The sequence below is a fragment of the Pristis pectinata genome, chromosome 13 (genome assembly GCF_009764475.1).
Source record: "Pristis pectinata isolate sPriPec2 chromosome 13, sPriPec2.1.pri, whole genome shotgun sequence".
NCBI lineage: Eukaryota > Metazoa > Chordata > Chondrichthyes > Rhinopristiformes > Pristidae > Pristis > Pristis pectinata.
Genome location: NC_067417.1, coordinates 23,746,703 through 23,772,967, shown reverse-complemented (window position 1 = coordinate 23,772,967; position 26,265 = coordinate 23,746,703). Strand labels below are relative to the sequence as shown.

Below are 26,265 nucleotides of genomic sequence, written 5' to 3'. Positions count from 1 at the left end.
TTGTTATTGTGGTTGCATTGCTGTGCAGTAGTGGTTCCCATAGAAGAAAACGTTTTTATTTACATGGCGAAAATTATACGTTATCTCCCTAAGACTTTGAGCTAAGCATGCTAGCTGAAGGAAGAAGCTCATGCCTCAAAGTCTCAGACCAAATCATGCCCATTCGAACATGCATGTTCAAGACATCTTGAAAGTAATAAGCCAACTCATCAGACCTCTGGAGGTGGACTTGCCATTGAGCCCAGGGCAAGGGAGTGATGCGCTGAAGAGAGGGTCCAGATATACTTGCATCGGTTAGTTTTATCACCAGGGAGGGCTGGCATATGGACAACGACCTGATTGATTTGAGTGGGGTCACTGACCCTAAAGAAGAAGTTTGTGCAAGTGAGCACTTTGATTATTATGCTTCATTTTAATGTTTTTAATTATTTGTCAAGGTTGTTAAGGCATTCTGGGTTATGCTGCCTGGGGCCTACTTGGTATGGAGTCTGCTTCTCCTCACCAAGTCCTGTTAGTTGCAGAATGTTAGCTAGGTCTCCACATCTAGGAAATATAAGTGCCGATGGCTGATGACCACAGGAGGTAGGTGGGGTCCTGGGCAAACCAGCCCAATGTTTCCCCTCATGTTTTTCTTTAAAGCCAAATGGTCTCAGCCAGTAGGCTGATTAAAGGCCTTTGTTTTAAATAACTTAATATTTTCTACTTTTATTTACAATTGTGTGCTAATGAAATTCAATACTAGTAGAGATTTAGTCTTCTCTCATTAATCCTTAATCAATTAAGTAGGTTATTTAAAATGGAAAGCAATTTGTTTCCCTTGTTCCTAAGCCGATCAGGGTCAGCATCTCTCCAGCTGCTTTGAAGTTGCACTCCCCCATCCCAACCCAGCTTCTTCGCAAACATTTGCCTCAGGATGCCACTTTGAATAGAAAGTTCTACCCCTCACGGCTCCCTATCAATGCATTCTCCTTCCCCTTTATAAAAGCCCTGTCTCGCCACAGATCCCATAATTTATGTAAACATTTGGTCCTTGTTTGCTAATATAAATTTCCAGTCATGATATTTCAAAAAAAACAATGAATTCCTTGTGCAGGAGTAGAGTTTCACATTAGTAGAAAATATTTTGGATTGGTAGCATGAACATATCCTTAATTAAAAATCTGTGTGTGATGTGGTCTGACTGCAATTTTGTATAGTTGTAGTATTTTAGTAAATCCCCAATATTGCTGATTGGTCCATGTGACATAACATTTGCCATTTCTTATTCCCTGGTTAATCCATTGCCAGAGGCGTTTCAGTCTGCCCTATGCAGTATCTGCTCCTTACTAGATCTCTGCCTTCCCACACTCCCTGGTTCTACTGTTTCTTCCCATCCTCTATCTTTTCTAGCTCTTGTCTCTGTTCCCTCCTCCTTTCAGCATACTCTGAAAGCTGCAGTCCACATTTCTGCTCCTGGCCCTGGTCAGTAGCCAGCTTAAACCATGCTGAAAACTAGGTTCTTGCTGTCTGATACTGTGGCTGACATGAGCACACTCAGGACATTGGTTGTGTCTTCCTTTCTGCCAATAATTTATATTAATGTTTTATAGTTTTCTTCCATGCAATTATTTTTTCAACATTAAGTCTCTATATTCATATTTTTTGTGTCTTTGAGCTGATTAACTCAATGCTTGCATCATTCACTGCCAGCAGTTCAATCAATTTTTTGTATTAATTGTATTCATTTGTCGTACATTTTGTTGCTGGTACTCTCTGGTAGTAGATGAGCACCAATGTAACTATTTATCCACACATTGCAAAACACAGCATGTTCCAGGCTTTGCAGAAGGACTAAATGTTCTGAAAGCTGCAAACAAAAGTGGCTCATTTTTGTCCTTTGCAATTCTGAAAACAAGGTTTCAGAATCCAGATTGTATTAAAAGCAGAAACATTTGAATACACAGGTTATGAATGTGAAGGATATTAGAGCTAATCCTCGAGTTCTGCTATGTTTAAGGCCATCTTGTGTGTTACACATCATGGCCTAGATTGTCCTGGATCTGGCTCGCTGCCCAGAGTCACCACCGGCAGTGACTGCCCACTCTAACCCGATCAAAATATGGGGGACTTGCCAAGCTGGTAGTTGTGATGTGAAGCAGAGTGGGCCACAAGTAGAACCTTCCACCCAACCCCCCCCCCCCCCCCCCCCCCCCCCCCGTACACCCTGATAGCCCTTTGACCACCAGCTGTTGTCAAAGGCTTTTGCATTGGCTGTAAATGTCAATGAAAAGTAATTTAATTTTCAACACCTTACAGTCCTAAATATAATTAAGAATGTTAAGATAATTGTGATAGAGCAAAGTGATTTATCTATCGATGTGCACAGATTCAAATCCAAGTTCAGGTTTATCGTCATGGGCATACATACCCAGGTAATAATGCGATGAAAAGTAGCCTTTTGCAGCAGCAGCACAGTACATTACAAACATGACAAATATGAATGACATAAACAAATTAACATAAGTTATACATAACTTGCATGACAAAATAAAAATAAACATAATGACATTAGTGCAAGTTGAGGGAAATATTGTCCAAGGTAGAATTACGGTTTTTCTGATTGGTTCAAGAACCTGGTGGCAGTGGGGAAGCTGTTGTTGAACCTTGAGGTGTGGGTCTTTAGGTTCCTGTACCTCCTGCCTGATGGTGGGGGTCCTTAACGATGGATGTCACCTTCCTGAGACACACTTCTTGTAGATGTCCTTGATGGTAGGGAGATCTGTACCCATGATGGACCTGGCTGAGTTCACCACGCTCATAGCCCGTTATGTTCCTGTGCATTGGAGTTTCCATATCAGGCCATGATGCAACCAGTGAGGATGCTTTCCACTGTACAGCTGTAGAAGTTTGTCAGTCTTTGATGACATGCCAACTCTCCTTAAACATTTAAGGAAGTAGAGCCACTGGCATGCCTTCTTCATGGTTGCATCTATGTGCTGGGCCCAGGACAGATCCTCTGAGATGTTGAAGCTGCTCACCCTTTCCACCGCAGACCCTTCAATGAGGATTGGTGCGTGTTTGCCTGACTTCCCCTTCCTAAAGTCCACAATCAGTTCCTTAGTTTTGTTGAGTGCCAGGTGGTTGTTATGCCACCATTCAACCAGCTGACCTTTCCCACTCCTGTGCGCCTCCTCGTCCCCATCTGTGATTCTGCCAACAACAGTGGTGTCATTGGCGAATTTGTAGATGGTGTTGGAGCTATGCTTAGCCACATAGTCGTAGGTTTAGTCTGCAGAGGGACTAAAAATAATAATTATATATGGTCCCTACATGTCAAGGAGGTGTAAAGCAGTAAATTTAGTTTTGGTACCAAAATTTAGGAAGGATATTTTGACCTTAGAATTCTTAAAGGCTTAAGTTATAAATGCATTATTCCTAAACTTTGTATTCATTAACTTTAGCAAACTGTGTAATTGAATCTTGGAAATTATAGTAATTTGTATATTGCAGCAACTATACATAAATGCAGTTTGTTGTTGCGGCAAATATTGGAAAAGCTGTTTCTCCTAGTTGGATAATCTGGACGAAGAAATACAATCTTAAATATAATCTTAAATTTTCAGAGTGAAATCAGGAAGTACTTTTATGGAGTTGTGAAAAAATCTTCTGGCCATGCTTTAAAAAAATTTTTAATTTAAAGAAAATGTTTTGAGAGGAAAAGAACAGCTGGTAGTGGATGAAAATGGTGTTCTTCGGTAAAGGTGAAATGAGCCTTAACATGGAAACTCTGAAAAAAGAATCCACCAGTTTTATCATTAAAAGAAAATTATCTTTTTAAGTCAGTTTATTCTTAAAAACATGGTTCTGTTTGTAAAGTGTTTGTGCCTTTCTTGGGAACTATTTGCTGCAGATTTATAGAATCATTTCTGTGCATTGCATTCTTTTGGTAGCAGCATTGTTAAAAGCTTTTAGAATTTATTTCACAAAAGCATATTGTGTTCTCCTACAGATGATCAGATCTGGTGTAAAACCACAAAGCCCATCACAGAAGGGGAATGTTTAACAGCTGTTGTTGGTCCTTCGGAACAGAGTACCCAATATCCTGTGTTGAATCTGAGTGTTAAGATGGAGCCAGTTGACCCTGCAGAGTGCTCAGAGCAAGGAGCCACATATCCAGCTTCATTGCATTCAGACATCCAGCTTCTTCCTCAGCAGGCAGGAATGGCTGCAATATTAGCCACTGCAGTCGTCAACAGTAAGTTACAGTGAAATAAGAAGAAAAATGTGTGATTGTTGCAGTTGGCATATTCTTATGGTGTTTTATTGTTTAGCAGGAAAATTTAACCAAAACAAACTATTCTTGATGTCTGATCGCTGTTGACTTAAGATCTTGATTTACTGTCTTAGTAAGAAGATGGTGCCTTCAATAATGCAGCAATCTATTGAAACAGAAATAGTAATCTGGATGAGTAGTAAGTCTTGGGATTTGGTAAAATTTTCAGCATGAGTAATTAGAAAATGAATTAAATATTAATGGGTCTGTATGTTGAATGTGAAATATCTTACCTAATTCTGTACTTTATTTCCCTTCCTCTTAAAGTAGTGTCATGGAACATATAGAGATTAAACAGGAGGAGGTGCTCGCTGCCTTACAACTAATAAAGGCAGATAAATCTCCTGGGCCTGACATGATATTTCCTCAGACCTTGAGAGAGATTAGTGTAGAAATTGCAGGGGCCCTGGCAGATATATTTAAAATGTCCTTAGCCATGGGTGCAGTGCTGGAGGACTGGAGGGTAGCTCATGTTGTTCCGTTGTTTAAAAAAGGCTCTAAAAGTAAACCAGGTAATTACAAGCCGGTGAGCCTGACATCAGTAGTAGGTAAATTATTGGAAGGTGTTCTGAGAGATCGGATATAAAAGTATTTGGACAGCCAAGGGCTGATTAAGGATAGTCAGCATGGCTTTGTGCATGGTAGATCGTGTTTAACGAATTTTGTAGAGTCTTTTGAGGAGGTTACCAAGAAAGTAGATGAAGGAAAGGCTGTGGATGTTGTCCACGTGGACTTTAGTAAAGCCTTTGACAAGATTCCACATGGGAGGTTAGTTCAGAAGGTTCAGACATTAGGTATCCATGGAGAGGTTGTAAACTGGATTCGAAATTGGCTGTGTGGGAGAAGACAGAGAGTGGTAGTGGATGATTGTTTCTCAGACTGGAGGCCTATGACTAATGGTGTGCCTTAGGGATCTGTGCTGGGACCATTGTTGTTTGTTGTCTATATCAATGATCTAGATGATAATGTGGTAAATTGGATCAGCAAGTTTGCTGATGACACTAAGATTGGTGGCGTAGTGGACAGTGAGGAAGGCTTTCAAAGCTTGCAGGGGGATCTGGACCAACTGGAAAAATGGGCCAGAAAATGGCAGATGGAATTTAATGCAGACAAGTGTGAGGTGTTGCATTTTGGAAGGACAAATCAAGGTAGGACCTACACAGTAAATGGTAGGGCACTGAGGAGTGCAGAGGAACAAAGGGATCTGGGAGTTCAGATACATAATTCCCTGAAAGTGGCGTCACAGGTAGACAGGGTTGTAAAGAAGGCTTTTGGCATCCCGGCGTTTATAAATCAAAGTATTGCGTATTGGAGTTGGGATGTTATGGTGAGGTTGTATAAGACATTGGTGAGGCCAAATCTGGAGTATTGTGTGCAGTTCTGGTCACCTAACTATGGGAAGGATATCAGTAAGATTGAAAGAACGCAGAGAAGATTTACTAGAATGTTGCCGGATCTTCAAGAGTTGAGTTACAGGGAAAGATTGGACAGGTTAGGACTTTATTCCTTGGAACGTAGAAGAATGAGGGGAGATTTGATGGAAATTTACAAAATTATGAGGGGTATAGACAGAGTAAATGCGAGTAGGCTCTTTCCACTTAGATTAGGAGAGGTACGAGGGGAAAGGCTTAGGGGGAACATTAGGGGGATCTTCTTCTTTCAGAGAGTGGTGGGAGTATGGAACGAGCTGCCATCTGACATGGTAAATGCGGGCTCACTCTTAAGTTTTAGGATTAAATTGGATAGATACATGGACAGGAGAGGTCTGCAGGGTTATGGACTTGGTGCAGGTCAATGGGACTAGCGGAATAATGTTCCAGCACAGACTAGAAGGGCCGAATGGCCTTTTTTCTGTGCTGTGGGGTTCTATGGTTCTAAATATGAGTTTATGCTGTAACATAAGAAATAGAACCTAAGGGAGGCGATGTGGCCCCTCAAACCTGTTCTACCTTTGAATTAAATTATGGCTAATCTGATCTTGGACTTGGTTCCACTTTCCTGTCTGTTCTCCTTAACTCTTGACTCCCTTTTACACCAAAAATCTGTCGATCTTGCCTTTGAAAACATTTAATGATCTGGTCTCCACAGCTCACTATTTTGTGAATTTCTAAAGATTCATGACTCTCCGATAGAAGAAATTGCTACTCATCATTTTATTGCATTGGCCATCCCTTATTCTGAACCTTTGCTCTCTACATTTAGGTTCCCCTGAGAGGGCAAATGTCTTCTCAGTATCTGCCTGTCTACCTTATATATATCTCAATAAGATCACCTGTTATTCTATTGAATTCCAGTCAGTATGCAAGGCCAACCTCCCCAATTTTTCTTTGTAAAAGATCCTTTCATACCAAGAATCAACCTAGTGAACCTCCTTTAAGCTTCCTCTAATGAAGCTCTACGCTGCTTTAAATTAGACAAAAATTGTATGCAGTTGTCCAGGTGTGGTCTCACCAATACCCTTTACAATTGTGGCAAGATTTCTCTACTCCATACTCCATTCCCTTTTCAGTAAAGGCCAACATTCCAGTTGCTTTCTTAATTACTTGCTACACCTTCATGTTAACTTTCTGTTACATGTATGGGGACTCCCAATCACTCTGTACCACATTATTCTGTCATCTCTCTCCATTTAAGTAATTTCCTAATTTTCTGTTCTTTGTACCAAAATGGATAGCCTCACATTTCTCCACATTGTACTCCATCTTCCTTCTTTGCCCATTTGTTTAATATATCTTTATGCCTTTGCAGATTCTTTTTTCTGCCAATCCTCTATCCATGGTGAAAGAAATAATATCCCCGGTGCTGTAATTTCTGACCTTTTGCAGCAAACTTGCATGTAAAACCTTATCAAATACCTTCTGGGAATCTATTGGCTCCCTTTTTAATCTTCCCTGCTCATTATTTCATCTAATAAATTTGTCAAACATCATTTCCTTTTTATAAAACAATGTTGACTCTGCTTGATTGATGATTTTCTAAATGTCTTGGTCTTCCTTAATACTGGATTCTAGCATTTTCCAATGACAGATTTTAGGCGTAATGGCCTATGGTTTCCTGCTTTCTGTCTCCCACCTTCCTTGAATAAGGGCTTTAGTTTTGCAGTTTTCCAATTCACTTGGGCCATTCCAGAATCTAAGGAACAAAAGAAACATCACAATATTCCAATCAATGCATCACTCTCTCTGCAGCCATGTCTTTTAAGATCCTAGCATGCAAGCCATCAAGTCCATGGGACTTGTCAGCCTCTATTCCCATACATTTCCCTAGTACTTTTTGTCTAGCAAGAGTGATTGTTTTAAGCTCCTCCCTCCTTTTTTGCCCCTTTTGTTTTCTATGATTGTTGGGATGCTTTTGGTGTCTTCTGCCATGGAGGTATATATGAAATATTTGTTGAAAATCTCTACCATTTCCTGATTTACCATTTTATCCCCTAAGGGACCTTAGCTATTTACTTTCTTTTTATACACTGGTGCAAGTTCTTACTGTTTGTTTTTGTATTGCATGCTAGCTTATTCTTGTCACCTATTTTTTCCCTTTTTATTCATCCTTTTCTGATTTCTAAAGTTTTCCTGATATCCTAGCCTACCTCTAATCTTCACAACATTTCTTGCAGTATTACATTTCAGAGTACTACTGATATCAGTACGGATTAAATAGTCATTGATTATTTTCTATCCATGCACTATTGTGCTGTCTAAAATATAGGCAAAATTTCCAATGTGCTGCTTCAAAGAGAAATAAAATCTTTGTCTAGGGATAATCAAGGGCTATGCTCTAGAGAGGTATATGGTTTCAGCCATGACATTCTGACAAAATGCTAAGTGCTATCTCACTTGGAAGGTAGAATCTATAGGATATTTGTGGCACAGCTGTAGGGTATTTCCCAAACCTTCTGATAAGAGCTTAACATATCATTAATTGGTATCTTGGATCAGGCTGTACTTGCACATTTTCAGGGTCCAGAGAGCCAGAAGAATACCAAATAACCCTTCCAAAAAAAATCAGAAACAAATTTAGTTACCTACTTAATTTGTAGTCTTCGTGCTACCTCAGAATATTTATTTTAAATGTGATTGTTCCAGAGGACATCTTCCCTTGCAAATCTTGTGGGATTTGGTATCGGAGTGAAAGAAACCTACAAGCTCACCTGATGTATTACTGTGCCAGCCGACAGAAGTCTACACCCACACCTAAGGAGGACAAACTCAAGGAGCCTTCACCGCATGAGCGCATCTGTCCTTTCCCACAATGCAACAAAAGCTGTCCCAGTGCCAGTTCACTGGAGATTCATGTGCGTAGTCACAGTGGTAAGTAGTCTTGCATCAATGAATAAGTCCTTTTAATTTGGTAGATTTCACTTTGAAATAGATCAAGCAGTACAGCTGGCAAGGAGCCAGGCTGCAGACCTAATCTGATCACTAAGTTAATGTGGGGAAATGGGTGCTTTTGTTTCATGTTGATAGTATGAAATTGCTTGTTGTGCAGTTTTGCAACTTGGAATCTGCCAAATCATGCCAAGTCAAAAATGGCAGGCAGTATATTTTTATCAAGCCAAAATTTGTTTGCACTAGGAAATAAATTCTGTTAGCTGTGTCTTCAATGCATACTGTAAATTGTTTATGCAGCTAGCCTTAAACCATTTGAAAAATGACTAACAAGCAGCATGAATTCAAAATTCCAAGTACAGGTTTACTAGTGCACTTGACTACAGGATATTAAATGTCTAGCATAACTACTTGTGTAGCAGAATCTCTTCTTAGAAGCATAGACTCTGATGGCTAATGATGACTGTATGGTCACTGAAAAAATATGCTGAGAACAATGAATGGCTGTCACATTCTGAGTATCTGATAATTCTTTCACAAGCAACCAATCCATGCTTTGGATTATATTGATTTCCTAAAAGGGTTGAATTAATTCATGTAATTATGTATTAGATTTAAAATTAGGTTTATGCTTGTATTTAATTTATTTTCTAAGTGTGGCTAGGTTGCAGTTAGTACAGAATATTACATACATTTTTAAGTCTCTTTTAGTTTTTTTCCTAGTACTCATATTGACCAAATAATCATTCCTGATTCTAGAAATAATGTAGTTTTCTGTATTCTAAATATGATACAAATGGTCTTTCTATTTAAATTATAAAATATGAGAGTTGCAAACCTTTATCCAAATGGAGTTAACTATTAACAATGCTTGAAGCAATGAATGCAATTTTGTCATCATTCAGTAAAAGAATTTCTGAATCTACACAAAATGTATGGATTCAGAAAATGACAAAATTTATCCCAATTTAACTATTTTTCAATGGAAATTTATGTGGCGTTGACTCAGTGTGGAACCACCCATGCCACTGACCTGTGATGAAGCTCATGTGGAACTAGTGCTTTTTTATTCTTTCTATCATCTATCCCATGGGAATTTGCAGGGGGTGGGGAAGAGGGGGGAAGCAGGCGTGGTCATCAGAGGGTGTGATGTAATGACTTCACCTGGGGATGGCAGAGCAAGTCGCACCTACGGAAAGGAGCCAAAATCTTGACAGCAAAGCTACATCATCTCCTTAACCAGAATTGTCAAAATTGTCAAATATTTAAGATTTGTGAAAACTAAATGTCTTGGCCATACAAAACAAGACATTAAAAAACTATTAAACTTGTATGGTGTTTACATTTTTAAAAATAATTAAAATTGCATAAATAATAAAATTGCATAAAAAGAAAAATCTAAATGTACTCGTATGTATGTTAATCCCTTATAGCTGTCACTCTACATCTAACTTGCTGCAAGATATTTCCATGGATTCCCCACTGTAAGTGTTGGGGAATTATCACAACTTTGTTCAAGACTGCATTCAGCAAACAACAGCAGACTACTAACCGCGATATGAAATTGCTCCCAGATACATAGGGAAATGGCAGGGCCATTTCTGTCCCAAAACCATCTACTGAATGTTTCTTTCAACTATTTGTAAGATATTTTAAAATTTAAACTTCAGTTCCCACTAATTTAATCTTCACTATTTGCCTTCTAATAGATGTCTAACACTGGTCAGCCATGGAACTCTTCATAAAAATAATTTAGCACAGGTTGACTGTTGAAGGCGCCATTTGTTGAATGAAGTGTTAAGCCTAATTGAAATCTAATATTCCCCCAGCTCCTTTATCAACATTCTTTTTTCCAGCCATCAACATAACTAGGATTATCTGGTAATTTTGTGTGACCTTGCTGTGCCCAAAATGGCTGAATATTTTTCTGCATTGCTACAATAATGTCTCACTTTGCGACTTCCTGAGGTTCTGAAAGAAATTAGATAAATGCAAGTTTGTTTTTCTTTTCATAAAGATATTAGGCTATTTTTTTTTTATTAAAGACACCACATCCTTGGATGTTTCATCATGCAAATAATATCACCCTCCAAAAAAAAACTGAGGAGATTGCTGAGTTCTTTCCTTGTGAACCCGTGCCGAAGCTGATAGCACCTGAGGACATAAGAAATAGTAGAACATTGGGACACTGGTACCTGCTTAATCATTCATAAGGTCATGGCTGATCTTTTACTTTGGCTCCACTTTCCTGCAATAACACCCCCTCTCTCCCCATGTCCCTTGTTTCCCTTATTGGCTAAAAATCTATTCAGTGATTGAATCTCCACAGCCCTCTTGGGTAGAGAATTCCATAGATTTACTACTGTCTGGGTGAAGAAATAGCTTCTTATCTCAGCCCTGAACTCCTTATTTTGAGACTATGCTCCCTGTTTCGAGACATGCCAGCTAGGAGGAAGCACCAACTTCTTGTCAAGCCTCTTATGAATTTTATATGATTCAATGACGTTACCTTTCACTCTTTTAACCTCAGAAACAATAAATTTAGTCTGCTTAATCTCTCCCCATGTAACGAATGCGCCATTCCAGAAATCAATCCTGTGATCCTTTGCTTCTCTCCTTGTGAATACGGTGGACCTATAAATGCCCAGTGTTTTTTTAAAAAAAGAGTAAAGATATAACAGTTTCACCAATAAAAGGGCACAGTAGTGTAGTGGTTAGCATAACGCTATTACAGCGCCAGCGATCGGGGTTCAATTCCCACCGCTGTCTGTAAGGTTCTCCCCGTGACTGCGTGGGTTTCCTCCAGGTGCTCCAGTTTCCTCCCACATTCCAAACACATATGGGTTAGTAGGTTAACATGGGTGTAATTGGGCGGCGCGGGCTCGTTGGGCCGGAAGGGCCTGTTACTGTGCTGTATAAATAAAGCTTTTTTTTAAAAGAGTGGAAAATCTGACAAAACAGAATTAACATTCTATAACTTGAATTCTAATTGAAATGATATAAAAAATTAAATTATTTTTCACCCAATGGTTTGAGAATTCATCTTAACAGTTATGGGACAAATTTGCATCCCCTGATAAGGATTGTAATGGCAATGCTGTAAGATCCATCAAGTGGAGCTATTCGTAAGAGCCATGCCAATGGATAAAATTTGCACAATCCTGTGTTCTGAACCATGGGCAAATCACTCATTCACCATTATGTGCCTGAACCTCATTACCCTCACCAAAATTTGTTAAATTTTAAAAGAGTTCTTGTAGATATCAATATCTTAAACGTATTACAGTGATTTCTTTGCACACTGGTACCCTGCTTAGCACTGCCCCACAGAGCACTGATTCATTAGAGCACTTTGTGTCCTCCAGTTTGAGCACTCACAGGTAGGTACCCTGTGTTCTACTGTGCCAGGAACCTGACGTGAATTCCTGCCCCCTCTGTTACTGCATGCTGCTGTGTGGAGAGGTGGTCTGTGAGCTGGGATGGACAGTACTAAGGTGTGGAGCTTGGGGTTGTATCCTGACAGGCATGATATGTCATCCATTGCTGGAAACTGGGGACACCTGTTCCATGTGTTCACAAACCTCTCCAATCCTACTGTCTCCCTCATCACCACATTTTGGATGTGATGGAAGCTGCCACTTCCCCCTCTCTCTTCTTTGCTGCATTGCTCTTCCAAGCACTTTTGAGCTTAGTCCCAAAAAGAAATGCCTGGGTCATGAGTGCTGTGCTGCCAAACAGAGGGAAGGGGAGACAGCACCATCCATCACAGGCGGTGAGGAGGGAGACTGTAAGATGCAACTGACATGTCAATATGTGAAGCAGGTGCTGCCAGCCCCCAGCAGTGGCCCATGCTCTCCGTGCCAGCCAGAGTCCACCCCTCAGCCCCAGATCTCATAATGGAGCAGCCGGACCACTTGCCCCATCCCACCTAATGCCTGGCCTCAAAGGCTGTCTCTCCACACCAAGCTACATTTACATGATCTCATACCAATTTCACAGCAAATGGAACAATCTCTCAAGTAGTTTTTAAAAACTAGTTTGAGATGAAAGCTAAAAACAATGCTGATCAGGCAATATCTGTGGAGAAAGAAACAGTTAATGTTTGAGGATTTTTAAAAGATCATCAGTCTGAAATGCTAACTCTGCTTCTTTCTACACAGGCTGCCTGGCCTTCCAGGTATTTCTAATATTCTCTGATTTCATTTCGGATTTCTAGCATCTACAGTTTCTTGCTTTGAGATTAGTGTTCACAGTTGAAAAGGGTGGTCAAAATACATGAGGAGAATTCTGGCATAGTGTATTCCTGAGCACAAAGAGTGGTGTGCTGATCGTTGTAGCAAAAATCATTGTTTCAGTGGAAGGCTTGTACCCAAAGCATCAGTAACAGAAATACAATACTTATAAACTAAAAGAAACCTGTATATTTTGCTTTAATATGTTGAAATTTGTTTGTCTTTATTTACATGGTTATTTTATTATTATGTCTATAACTATCACTTTTATTATGGGAACGTAAATGGATATCTCACATTTGTAGCTTTCTCTTGGTAAAAATGAAGTGTTTATATATGGAGATGTGTCAATAATGAAGGCATCATGTTCCTCCTTAAGGAAAGCCGCATCATCAGTTTATCCTATTTTAAGGCAGGAAGTTGAATCATATCCAAGCAATTTTGGGATTAATGCTGTATCATGTCTACCTACAACAATTTTCTATTTAAGATTTTCAGAAATATTTGATAGAGTTTGAGAGACTAATTAAAGCAGTTTAGGATTGAAGGAAGAGGACAAGTACATGTGGAAAGACATAACCAGAAAGAATAAAATGTAACAATAGAAGAATATATGATATGGACAAACCTGAGGAAACACTGTGTAGCTGCAGCCTCAAATTGTTGTTCATGATAGTGATAGTGAGGGTTAGAGAGCTGGGAAACAGGCCCTTCGGCCCACTGAGTCCGTGTCAACCATCAACTACCCATTCACACTAATCCTATTTATTTTCCCCACAATGATTGGAAAAATTGAATTGGGCACAATATTGTCCAGAAATTCTATCGGACCCTGATGTGAACGTTAGAGGGGCTTAGCAAGGGGCAGCAAAGATCATTTTGCAGCAGAACTCCACGTGGGCAGCAGGAGGGGGGCAGGAGAGATGCTGAAGAGTACAGGAGTCTGGCACTGCAGTAGTTAAACCTAATTGTCCCTGGGATGACTATCAATCGTTGCGTCTGGAACCTCATGGTCAAAGTTCCCCACCATGCACCAAAAGGAAACTGTGCAAGGGTAGCTCACATCAGCAACTGCACTCTGAAATTTGTGAAATGTGAGGCAAGACAATATGGGAACGTAAGTTCTACCATGGGGGCAGTGGGGGGAGGGGAGGGAATGAGGGGGTGGAGAGAATCTATTTACGATTGCATTGTGCTGAAATAAAACAGAGAAGAATTTAAGTTGGAATATAATTAAATTGCACTACCTCCTTTTGGCTGCATCAATTCAGATTGAACTCAATTAAATAGGCAAAGTGTGGTTGAACATTGCCTATTTGCAATATTTTCAAAACACGAAGTAAAAATGCAGAGATGAGAATTGCGTCATTCCGTGTTCACTTTTCTTTAAAATGATTCCTTTCAGTCTTTTCAATGTTTTGGTTTTCAGACTGATCTATGTTCTTTTATTGCCCAGGTGAAAGGCCATTTGTATGTCTAATCTGTCTGTCTGCATTCACAACAAAGGCAAACTGTGAGCGACACCTGAAAGTGCACACGGACACCCTGAATGGTAATTTACCTTTTATCTCCCAGGAGTCCACAAGAAGTTTTAAGTTCAAATTCCCCATATGTAATGTAGCACTTCCTCTTGTGTTCTTGCAGTGTAACAAATATATATCCCTGTAATGAACAGCATGGTAATGAGAGCACTAAATACATTTATAATATTTATAGAGCCATGCAGCACAGAAACAGACTCTTCGGGCCACTGTGTTCAATGCCAACCATCCAGTATTCATCAAGTATTCTTCAAAAAGCTAAATAACATAGTATGGTATGGTATGGCTATAAACATTTTGTCATCCTCAAGAGCCGAATATCCAGGGCATAAATGAATTGCATATTTCGGATTGTGTAGCTTTTCATGATGGTAACTCTTATTTCAGTATGATGATTCAGTTAGTAACTAGAGGTTCTCTGGCTGAGGCTACCATCTTTAAGTGTTGGGTAGCCATGAGGTCAAAAGGCTGATGTTCTAACTGAGAGGCAAGTGATTTATTTATTGGTGGTTCTTCCAGAGAAACCAGGCCATACTTCCAGCTCAGCTAAATTTACAATGTTTTAATCTTATTTACACTTGGCCTCTTGTCCAATTTTCCTGAAAGCTTTCATTATTCCAATGATACAACACTATTTATTTTTGTATAGTTTAGAATATATCTATATTCTTGAAAAAACATTAATTCTGCTTTTTGTGGGGGGGATTGAAATCCAGCTAAAATCTTTAATTCAAATTCAATTTTTGCATTTGTTTTACTTTTTGTACAAAAAAAAGGGTTCACAAACCAAAGGAAAATAATGAAAGCCATTTAATGTGTTGTCCTAGACAATCTATTGCTTGTAAAGCACAGGGTTGCAAGAATGTAAATCAGTAACAGTAAGCATATAACCAGATTATCCAAGCAAAAAAAAACCTCGCAGCTATCTTGATTACTATTCTTAGCTCTGATTTAGACCAATCCAAAGTAAACATGGTTTAAATCGATCATTCATGCAAGTACTATAGTTTGTCTCATGTCTCCTTGCTATGCCATTTACTTTAGTAACATAGGATATGTTTTAAGACATGTTTGAAGAAATATATTACAATTGTTTATTGAAGTTTGAAGTAGTCATCTGAATTTAAATTTGAATTTAAGTTTCACTTTAACAGTTTACCAAATAACTAAATGCTTATGGTTATTCTGATGCAATCCCTTAGTGCAATTCATTATTCGCTCATAATCTCCTATTTTCCACAAGTGTGAAACATTAATTTTAGTGAATAAGTTGTTGATGCCTGTTCTACTCACCCTACTTTACTCAGTAAAAGGTGACTAATCCCCATCTCTAATCCATGCACCAAGAAGGAGACAACTCAGCATGATTTAAATAAAATGGAACAAAACTATTTATGTAGCACCTATTCATGTCTTCATGATATTCCAAGCTCATTTGCAGCAAATAATATACAGCAGTTGTAGGCATAATTGAGTTATTTTAGTAGGCATATTAGCAAATGGTAAGATAAGTAAAACAAGTAACGTGTGATGAATGATGAGTCTGTCCCTATTTTGTTTTGGGGCTGTTGCTTGGGTTATGTAGTCTCTTGGGATTTTTCAAGTCAACCTTTGAGGTCTTATCATGTGAAAGGCCACTTTCAACAATGCAGCACGTCTCTGGTACTACAATGTATGCTTAGATTTTGTGCTCGAGTTTCAAACCCACAATCTTCTAACTCGGAGACAAGATTGCTGCCTTAGAATCAAGTTGATGTTTTTGAAACATTACTTTGTGGGATTCAACATGGTATTAAAATCTCTGTGCAAAATCCATTCTTGATACAATTGAGTGATATATATGATTTTAGCCCATTTCAAAGTATTCCTTTTACAAAATTGCTGCATGGATCCCTTCAATAACCTTTTGACTAGCCACACAATAAATGGCATAACTTCAGTTGACAGGTTGGTTGATCTCTTCTTCCCATAATTGTATTGGGCCTCTCAGATTGACTGCAGTCCTCTGTTTTCTTGTTTTCAATGTTTGAATCTTGAGGAAAGGGTTACTATTTATATCTTCAATGGCAGAGCTATAAGTAAAAATCCTATTCTTGGATTTAAAATAGTCTGTGGCATTAAATTTTGACTGCTTTAATTGCAATTCCATGCCTGAAATTCTGTGTTTGAGTTACCCAAAAGAGTAATGCAAGTGTCAGCAGATCACATGAACTAGATGTAGACAGTGGATAGTGAAATAGTTTTTATGCTTATGTGTATCAATTCAGCCAGAATTTTCATAGGTCTTTTCATGATTTCAGGGCAACCTAAGGTACTTTGTAACTAATGAAGTACTTTTTGTGTGTTGTCACTATTGTAATATAGGAAACACAGCAGCCTACTTGTGCACACTATGGTTGTACAGAGACTGCAAGATGCTGGAATCTGGAGCATAAATCCCAATGCAGGGTCTCAACCCAAAATGTTGACAATTTCTCTCCATCTTGTGGATGCTGTTTGACCCACTGAGTTTGCCCAGCAGTTTGCTTTTTGCTAGCAATGTGATAATAGCTGAATAAACAGTTTTTGCTGATTGAAACCAAGAGACCAGGCAGAAATCTCATTTATTCTGAGTAGAATTTTCACTCATTTACATGATGCGGGCATTGTTTGAGACACTGATATTTATTGTGCATCTTCAATTATACACTGAATTGAGTGGCTTTGCTAGACTTTTTCAGAAATGGTCAATATTGCTAGGTGAGTTTTTAATACACCCGAGAACAAATAGGATATATCAGGACACTAGAAAAATTCAAAGTAATCATGGATTTTGTGAAGGGGAAATCATGCAACCAATTTATTAGAATTTTTGAAGAAACAATGGATGCTGTGTGTAAAGGGGAACCAGTGGATGTACTATACTTAGATTTCCAGAAGGCATTTAAGAAAATGCCACATCAAAGGTTATGCAGAAAATATAAACTCTAGGAGGTAATGTATTTGGGTGGAAAGAGCATTGATTGGCTAACAGTAAACAGAATAGTTATAAATGGGTCTTTTTCTGATCGGGAAGATGTAACAAGTGGCATTACACAGGGATCAGTGTGAGGGCCTCAACATTTTACATTTTATATAGATGATATGGATGAATGCACCAAAGGAATGGTCACAAAGACATTGGAAAGTTGTAAAGTGAATATAAGGAGGCAAGAAAGGGTTAGCACTAGGCTAATTGAATTGGCAAATGGGATATAATGTGGAAAAATGTGGAATTGTCTTTTGGTAGGAAGAATACAAAAGAAGGATTTTATCTAAATGGTGATAATTTGTACAGCTCTGAGTTGCAGTGGCATCTGTGTAACCTAATGCATGATCAGCAAAAGACCAGTGTGCAGACACAGTAAGATTAGGAGAGCTAACAGAATATGATTGTTTATTGCTGGGGGAATTGAATACATAGAATGATAGAGCAGTTACAGCATGGAGGAGGCCATTTAGCCCATCCTGTCTGTGATGGTTCTCTACCAAAGCAACTCACTTAATGCCCCCTTTTCACTCTTTCTATAAATTGCCTCACTAACAATCAGTGCTCGTGCTCCTTATCACCTGATCTGCCTTAACCAATCTCTGTATCATCTCTTGTCTTACACTTCACTCCTCCCGACAGTTCTGCTTTCAAAACTGACATCTCTCCCCTCTTCCCCCTGTTCTGAGGAAGGGTCCCTAACCCAAAATATTAGGTGGATTCTCTTTCCACAGATGCTGCTTGACTGGCTGAGCTCTTCCAGCATTTCTATTATTGTTTCTATTCAGAAGTGTTGTACAAGAAAATGAACTAATCGTTTTAAGGAGGTCATTAGCTTGTTGAATTGGGGAGCATTCATGGATGTAGTGAATATGAATCTAGGAGCTATGTGGAATGGTTGTGCACAAGGGAATATTTTCAAATATGAACTCATGGAATAGCAAATAACCTGGTAATATGGGTCTGTGATTAGTTGAAGGCAAGAGATACAGTAATGCAATAAAAGAAATGGTCAGTTAGCAGGATATGTTATGTAACAAATCTGTCAAGAGTCAGGTAATTTAGTTTATGCATAGGTTAGTTACAATTTATCTGAATGGCAGAACAAGTTTAAGGAACTGAATGCCCTCCTCATGTTTCCATGAAATTGTCAATGGTAAAAGATGATTAAATTTAATTTCTGAAAAGGTGAGTATCAGTTCTAAAATGTTATGCGTAGGGCAAAGTAGCATGTTTTGTATATAAAATTAATAGAGGTGGTATGGATTTCCAAAGGACATTTCTAAAGCTATTGTGGTTTACCATAGGTGTTTGTCATGGCTGTGGATTTGTCTCTACCACAAGAGACATCCTTTACAGTCATCTAGTTACCAATCATATGGTGTGTCAGCCAGGCTCAAAGAGTGACACGCACTCTCCAGGAACAGGAGTACCAGCCCTACCTTTAACAGGTGAGTAAGAATCATCCTAAATTATGTCATTTTAGTGTTGCTGTAAAATGGAAAAAAGTTTGCATTGCAATAGGTTTGTTCTATATAATATTGATGTAAAATAGACTTTTAAAAGAATCATGCTTTCATATTCTAAAGAAAACCATTTGTAAACACTAAGATCAGAGTTAAAAACCCATTGTTTGAATATACAGTGTAAGCTGCAAAGAATTAATGGTATTGAGATATTCTGTATAATATCCAAACAAACTGAAATAATGCTACATTTTTCTACTTTTTTTGATAATTTTTGTAATTCCTTCATTGCAGCTGGCAAAGTCACAAGTCCTTTCCTGAATTTGAAATGTGACCAGTGTGAGTACATTGGGGATTCTGAATCAAACTTACAGCAACATAGCTCATTGCACGTGGTTCAAGATGCATTTCAATGCAATCAATGCCATGAAAAGCTAAAAAATTCTGCTGACCTAGTCCAACACATGGAGATTCACCAAGGCAATGAGCTACAGCACAATATGGAGGAAACTAAGGGCAAGGAAGACAAAGGATCTCCTTCTTTGAATAAAGACATCCCTGAGGAACTTAATGTAATGGTGAAAGTCAAAGAAGAACCTCTCAATTTGAAATCTGATGTTGAAGTTGATAGGACTATGGAGGGTCAGACAGATCCCATTCCTGATGATGCATCCAGCGTTTTGTCCCCAAGGAGCACCCTAATAGTAAAAGTGAAGTCAGAGCATTCAAGCCCAACACCAGCCTCTAGTCCAGTCCATTCTGGGACTGGTTCAATTATGTCTGAAGGGACTGTTCTGATACCATACATGTTCAATCATGAAACTTCCTCATTTCCACAAGCTTCAGAAATTTTAGCTAAAATGTCTGAGCTGGTCCACAGCAGACTGAAACAAGGAGTTAACAACTATCCAATCCTTTATGCAGGAGCACCCATTCAAAAAGGAGCCACATGCTATGAATGTGACATTACTTTCAATAATATTAACAACTACTTGGCACACAAACGACTATATTGCTCTAGTAGACATCAACAGGCAGACAACCCAGCTGTCGATGAGACTGGGAAAGATTCTGCATCAATAAACAGAACTGAACAAGGAGCTCATTGTCCAACTTCAGTAATGGAAAATCAGCATGCTTCTTCCTCCTCACAGACAGACTCTGAAAAAGACCTACGGATTCCACTTGTGGAAAATAAAGCACCGGAAATCAAAACTGAGGACAGTGCTATGAAGGATACTTCCTCTGAAGGGGAAAGTGTGAGTAGAGTTAGTGAAGGCAGCCGAAGTCCTAGCAACTCTGTTGAAGATTTTGATCTGGACCCTTCAAAAACCATTTGTGAAGCTTGTAATATAAGGTTTACACGTCATGAAACCTACGTTGTGCACAAACGTTTATATTGTGCTTCAAGACATGACCCTCCACTGCGGAGGCCAAATAGTGGGAGAGTGACAGTCCTTCAGCAAACTATACGTACACGCAAACGTAAAAAGCTCTATGAGATTTATGGTTCAGGTCATCGCCCTCTTCCACCACCCTCTCCAAGTGAAGTGCCTATTCATAGTCCTTCAGCTGGCATCCTTCAAAATGCTGGGGCTTCCAACAATGTAGAAGCTTTGAAAATAAAACAGGAAACACTCTCGATTTCTTCAAGGTCAACTGATTCTCTTTCCCTGTCAACAGGTTATATGTTAACTGCTCAGTCTAGTGCAACTTCATCACCAGGTTCAAGTTCTGATGTTGATGGACCAATTGATCTTAGCAAAAAGCCTCGTATTCAGGAAGAACCATTAATTCCCGCTGCCCCTTTGCTTCCAGCCTTGCGTTTTTCAACAGACTATCATGAATGTACCTCCTGTAAAATTAGTTTTAACAGTGTGGAAAATTATCTTACTCATAAGAAGTATTACTGTTCTGCTACCACCCTTCCGCACAATAAGGTGGATCATCTTGCCAGGGTGAAGATGCAGAGTCCTGCATCAATGAAAGCTAAGAAAAATAGGATGGAAATTGCAGATCCCCTCGTGCAAGCAGAGGAATTGAAGAAAACTGAAACAAGCACTAAATGTATTCCAGAAAGTCCAAACGTAGTTCATGGCTCCATTACTCCAAGCAACTCACCAGGAATGTACCACTGCAGTCCAGATGTTTTACAAGCTGGGCCACAGTTGTCCTCTCATGTTAAGACCTTCTCAGCACCTAAGCGTACTCATTCAGTCATCTGTCCTTATTGTCCACTCAATGGGCCAATTGAAGGAGACCTCGTTGAGCATTTTAAAAATGCTCATGATTTGCTGTTGACCAAGCAACTTTCACCTGGGCGTACAGTGGAAGGTACAGTGGAGGACATATCACAAGGTAAACTCATGACAAACAGTATTTCTGAAAGCAGTCCTCAAAACTTGAGAGTTCCTGCCCTGTCTCCAAAGTCAGGTGCTCAAGTACAGAAGAATATCCCAAATGCCAAAGATCAAAGAGAATCTGTCTCGTCCCAGTCTTCAGTTGAATCTCCTTTGCAGAATATCTCACCTAAACCTTTAATAATGCCGTCCCCTAATGTTGCTCTTAAAATCTCACCAGTGCCTGATAGCCCCAGGGATCTAGGCTTCAAATCCCTCAGCCCACCCAATAATGTTGACAAATCTGTTCAGACAGCTATGTCACTCCCAAGCCCTGTGCAGAATGGAAACCACAGATACTGTCGCTTGTGTAACATCAAGTTCAGTAGTCTTTCAACTTTTATAGCTCACAAGAAGTATTACTGTTCTTCTCGTACTACAGAACATGTTAAATAAGTTCTTACAGCTGCAAACTATATCCTGAATGTTTGCTATGGTGTTTGGCACAAATTATCTAACACCTCAATATCTTTGTGCATCTTGCTGTACAGTTTAGAAACAATCATGAAAACACAACATTGGTTTCTCATGTTCAAAGGTTAACCAAATTCCAATTCTGATAACTTGTTGGAATTGACCCAGGGTGGAAGGATTTTTTGCTTCACTGTCCTTAAATTAGATTAATTTAAAACCTCAATCTTGGGTGATAAAATGCATTCAGAAACAAAATACTTTTGCTGTTTATGTGCCTGGTTTAACATATCTCTTGGAAAAAAAAATCATGTTTAAAAGTATGTTTGCCAGCTGCATAACCCAATTTTTCTTAGTAATCTTTTATAAGCCAATTTAGTTATGTCAGTTCTCTTTTTCAAAATATTCATTTGCAACCTTTGGGCAAGTTAATAAAATAAAACAAATATTGGAAAATAATCACCTCTGACAATCTGGCATCCAGTTTTGTCTTCCATTTAGGGGAATAGCCTGCAGATCTTGAAACAAGGAAGAAAATCCTAAGATTAAAGTTGAGGTGTCCCACCATTTTTTTTCATTGAAAACACTCATGTTAAATCCTGTGTTCATGTGGTTAAACTTCCCTCTACTAGAGGAATTATTAACAGAGTGTCTCTTTTTTCCATTTTTATTTCAATCTTGAGGAAGCCTCAATACCATTAAAAACTGGCCATGAATTTCAAGCTACTTTAGTTATCAAATGCAATTTGATTTTCAGATGGGCATGGCTCTAACAGAATGGGCAGAACTTACAAATTCAGTATTTATAAGTCAAAATATTGACAGTGATTCCAAAGAAACATCCTCACATTTTCTTGCAATATTTATCACATGAAACTGATAGCTGAATACTACTGAAATATTGAAAAGTAATTAGTGGAGGACAGAATAATTTAAAACTAGTTTGTGTAGATTTAATAATCTTGTTAATTGTTTAGTGCATGCTAATCCTGTTGACCTTTTGCTTCAGTGCATTTAGTTCAACTCTAGAAATGTCTTTAATTTTATTTATTAGTGTTGTATTTATTATGAGGGTTTATGTGCAAACCCGGCACTAATTCAAAAAAAAAGTGCTGACAGAGAAGCATTTTTTTAAATTTTGAAATTATTTTACCAAAAACAGGACTCCGATTAACCAGTAATTTTGATAACAAAATTTGAATTGTTTCATTGTACAAGATTTCAAAGTCCAATGCATCCCCCTGAGGTTAATTCCCTTTCCCCTTTGCATTTTATTATTTGTAGATATAGCTTATTGCTATAATGCACATTAAATGTGCTTAATGGATCAAGTGGTGTCTTGGTGCTTAAGTGTATATGATTCCTAATCTTTATCAATGTGTTTTTCAGGAATAATGTTCACCATTATTATGTTTAATGATACTCATCTAAAAGGTGTAATGTTAGAAGAGAGGAGCAAGTCACTTTGTTCAAGGGCATTCATGTGAGTTAAAAATGGCTTAACATTTTTAAATTTGGGGAGGAGAAAAGCAATATGTAAGAAGGAAGAGATTGTTATCAATCTGATCATGCCAATTCTATTTGAATAAATGTCCTAGAAAATGGAGCACAGAATTAAGCTTTCCAACCTAACATACATTGCCAGAAATAGCTTTTAACCTTAATTCCTGTTTTTAATCTCTTCCCTCTTTTTATCCACCCAACTTCTGCCCCATGAATGTTGTGGCCTGTTTGGACCTGAAGAAACATTATTCCTGTACTGAATGAAAGTAACAGGCAATACTGGCACTTGGACCAAAAAATGCAGTGTTGCCGTGCAAGCATCTGCTCCAATCCCAGGCAGATATACTTCCTCTCTTGAGGGTCAAAACATGTTACTGACCAAATATTACATTTGTAGACTGTTACCTGCAATGCCTTGCTAGTCTTTTTGGAGGTTTATTGTGGTATATTTTTAAACATCATTTTGACTTTATTCATCAAGAAATTGTTACATCACTAAATTCAATAAAACTCAGTGACTATACAGTTTGTAGACTGCAAATATTTTATTACAAAAATAAAAGCAATGATATTTAAATGAAGTTGAATCAAACAAAAGGTATATGGTCTCTGAAACTCTTGTTGTTTGCATGATTGTTCCTATGTAATTGGAAAAGCTAGGCTTTGGTTGCATGTGTGTCTTTCTACAACTTTATGAAATACAAGATTTTTTACTTTTCCAGAAGGTGCTGTTAATTTATTTATATTGTAGAGCAGTGTTTACTATGATCTGTGGAATAAATCTTGGCATAAGCCTCTCTCTACGAAACAGTGCTAATGGATGTTCAGTTTACTAAATCCATTTTTACACTTTTTGCACTGTATTGTATAAATTCTGCTGAATGATGTAGTTTAGAAGCTATTTACAGAATATTTATGTTTCAATTCACCAATTTTATACCTCTCTGAATTTGCCTACTATAGTGACCAATAACTTTCAACTCTCAGTTGAAGGTGGCCTTCAGTGATTTAACCATGTCTGAAACTGATCATGCTGTTAAAGTGAATGTCATTCTTAATTTCCAATTGGGAATTGACCCACTACACACTAGTTTGAGCTATGCATGCTAATAAATTGTCCCATGGGACATCTTGAAGCACTACTATGCCTCCCTTGTCTGTGTGAGTCCTTTGGTTTCATGTGTTTCTCTCTGAATCAGTGTATTTCTTAGAGCAAAAATTTAATTACTTTCATTTTATGAAGCAGAACCATTGCAACTGCATCATATCAATGAAGCTACATATTTTCATGGATGCAGCCTCTGTAGTATGCCCTGTCTGGTGACTGGTCACATATAGGACTGGATAAGTTTGTTTATGCCAACATACTTTGGAAAAGAGTGAAATGACAACATAGCAATGCTTCGAATTGATTCATACTGATTACATTCTGCTAGAAACTAGTGCACAGAATTTGTTTCATATGTAGTTATTAAAGAAGAACATTATGGAGACATTGGAATAACACAAGTATTTTTCTGTGAGGACTAGTAGTTTTAAATGTTTGGTTTAAAACAACGTTCTGAATGGAACACAGTTTTGCTAATGGATCCATATTTCAAAAATGATCTGCAGAAGACAATGAAATATGTGACGTTAAGTCATATGTTTAAATAAAAAATGTTTGTCAACATGTGGTGAACATTAAAGTTTACCATTGTGGGAAAATAGAGTATGTCAAAATTTCTCAGTAATGCAATATAATGGCTTTCTACTGACTTGGAGTTGAAATGCAGGATTCCACTTCTAAATAGATGAGCCTTATTTAAAATTTAGTCAATGACTTAATACTCAGAGTATACATTTTCCAGCTGCATTCACGGTTTGTTTTCCCAGCTTATTTCAAAATGTTTTCCTATATAGCATAGGTTAAATTTTATTGGGGTAGCAGTCTGAAAGTCGGAGCTGAATTTTGCTTCCATAAGACTTCATCATTAACATTCTCCTTTGTTGAATTTTGGCTCAGAATTCCTCATAGTGTGTAAGTTTCATATTTATGATAATGGGTGTGTATGAATATTATGAAATAATTCAGTTTCTTTGTAACTACTAAATTAATTCTTTTAAAAATGGCATTCATTGTGGATTTCTTATTTTTAGCTTCAGAATGGTACAGCACGGAAACAGGCTCTTTAGCCCACTGAGTCCACAATGTCAATGAAGCTGCACCAATGTTACATTATCCCATTTCATTTGCCCCACTTTCCCCTCAACTCCTCCAAGTTCTACCACGCGTGATCTACACAGTGAATTAATCTACCAACATGCACATCTTTGGGATGTGGGAGGAAACTGGAACACCAGGAGGAAATCCACGTGGTCACAGGGAGAATGTGCAAACTCCACATAAGTAGCACCCGAGTTCAGGATTGAACACTGGTCACTGGAGATGTGAAGCTGCAATTCTACTAACTATGCTGCCCTCATGTGACAGTTATAATGTACAGCAAGATTTCAACTTATTACATTATTTGAGTCATTTGTAGGATAAAGTCAATAAATTCTGAATATCCTTTCTATGCATTGTAAGATGACCTATGGGTGTCAGTAACTTTGTGATTACTGATATTAAAGTGGCATTGCAATGAGGAAATCATGATGTGCAGATTTTAGGCAAGGCTCACAATGCAGAAAGAGACCGGGGATGTGGCTCAGTACTCAGGTTTGCAGTCCTAGCACATTCATGAATGGTGGTCAACATTTAAGTAGCTAATGGGAGGAGGAGGAGGATCCACGAACCTCCCAATGTCAACAATGGCAGGACCTGGCATGTGAGCACAAAAGACTAAGCTAAAGCACCTGCGGCCATTTTCAATGTTGAGTGAATGATCCAGCTTGACTTCCTCCAGAGTTTTGCAGAGCTTGGTTGCAGTTGTTGAAGGTCAATCGTCCAAGCCCTGGGATATTACTGTAGGAGTCCTATACCCAACCAGCTCTTTCATCAATGACCTTCCTCCCATCATTGGGTCAGAAGTGGGGATGTTCACTGACGATTGCAAAATGTTCAATTCCATTAACAATTTCTCAGGA

General features: G+C 38.4%; 1 protein-coding gene across 1 annotated transcript in view; it reads left to right on the top strand.

The window, feature by feature from the left end:
• The window catches only part of zfpm1 (zinc finger protein, FOG family member 1), a 196,683-nt gene extending 172,345 nt beyond the window's left edge, over positions 1 to 24,338 (top strand). The window contains exons 6-10 of the mRNA XM_052028664.1: positions 3,989 to 4,234; positions 8,395 to 8,619; positions 14,326 to 14,421; positions 18,725 to 18,868; positions 19,178 to 24,338. Coding sequence (XP_051884624.1) covers positions 3,989 to 4,234; positions 8,395 to 8,619; positions 14,326 to 14,421; positions 18,725 to 18,868; positions 19,178 to 21,678 — 3,212 coding nt within the window. The 3' untranslated portion in view covers positions 21,679 to 24,338. The remainder of the gene's footprint in view (positions 1 to 3,988; positions 4,235 to 8,394; positions 8,620 to 14,325; positions 14,422 to 18,724; positions 18,869 to 19,177) is intronic.
• Positions 24,339 to 26,265: the final 1,927 nt, after the last annotated feature.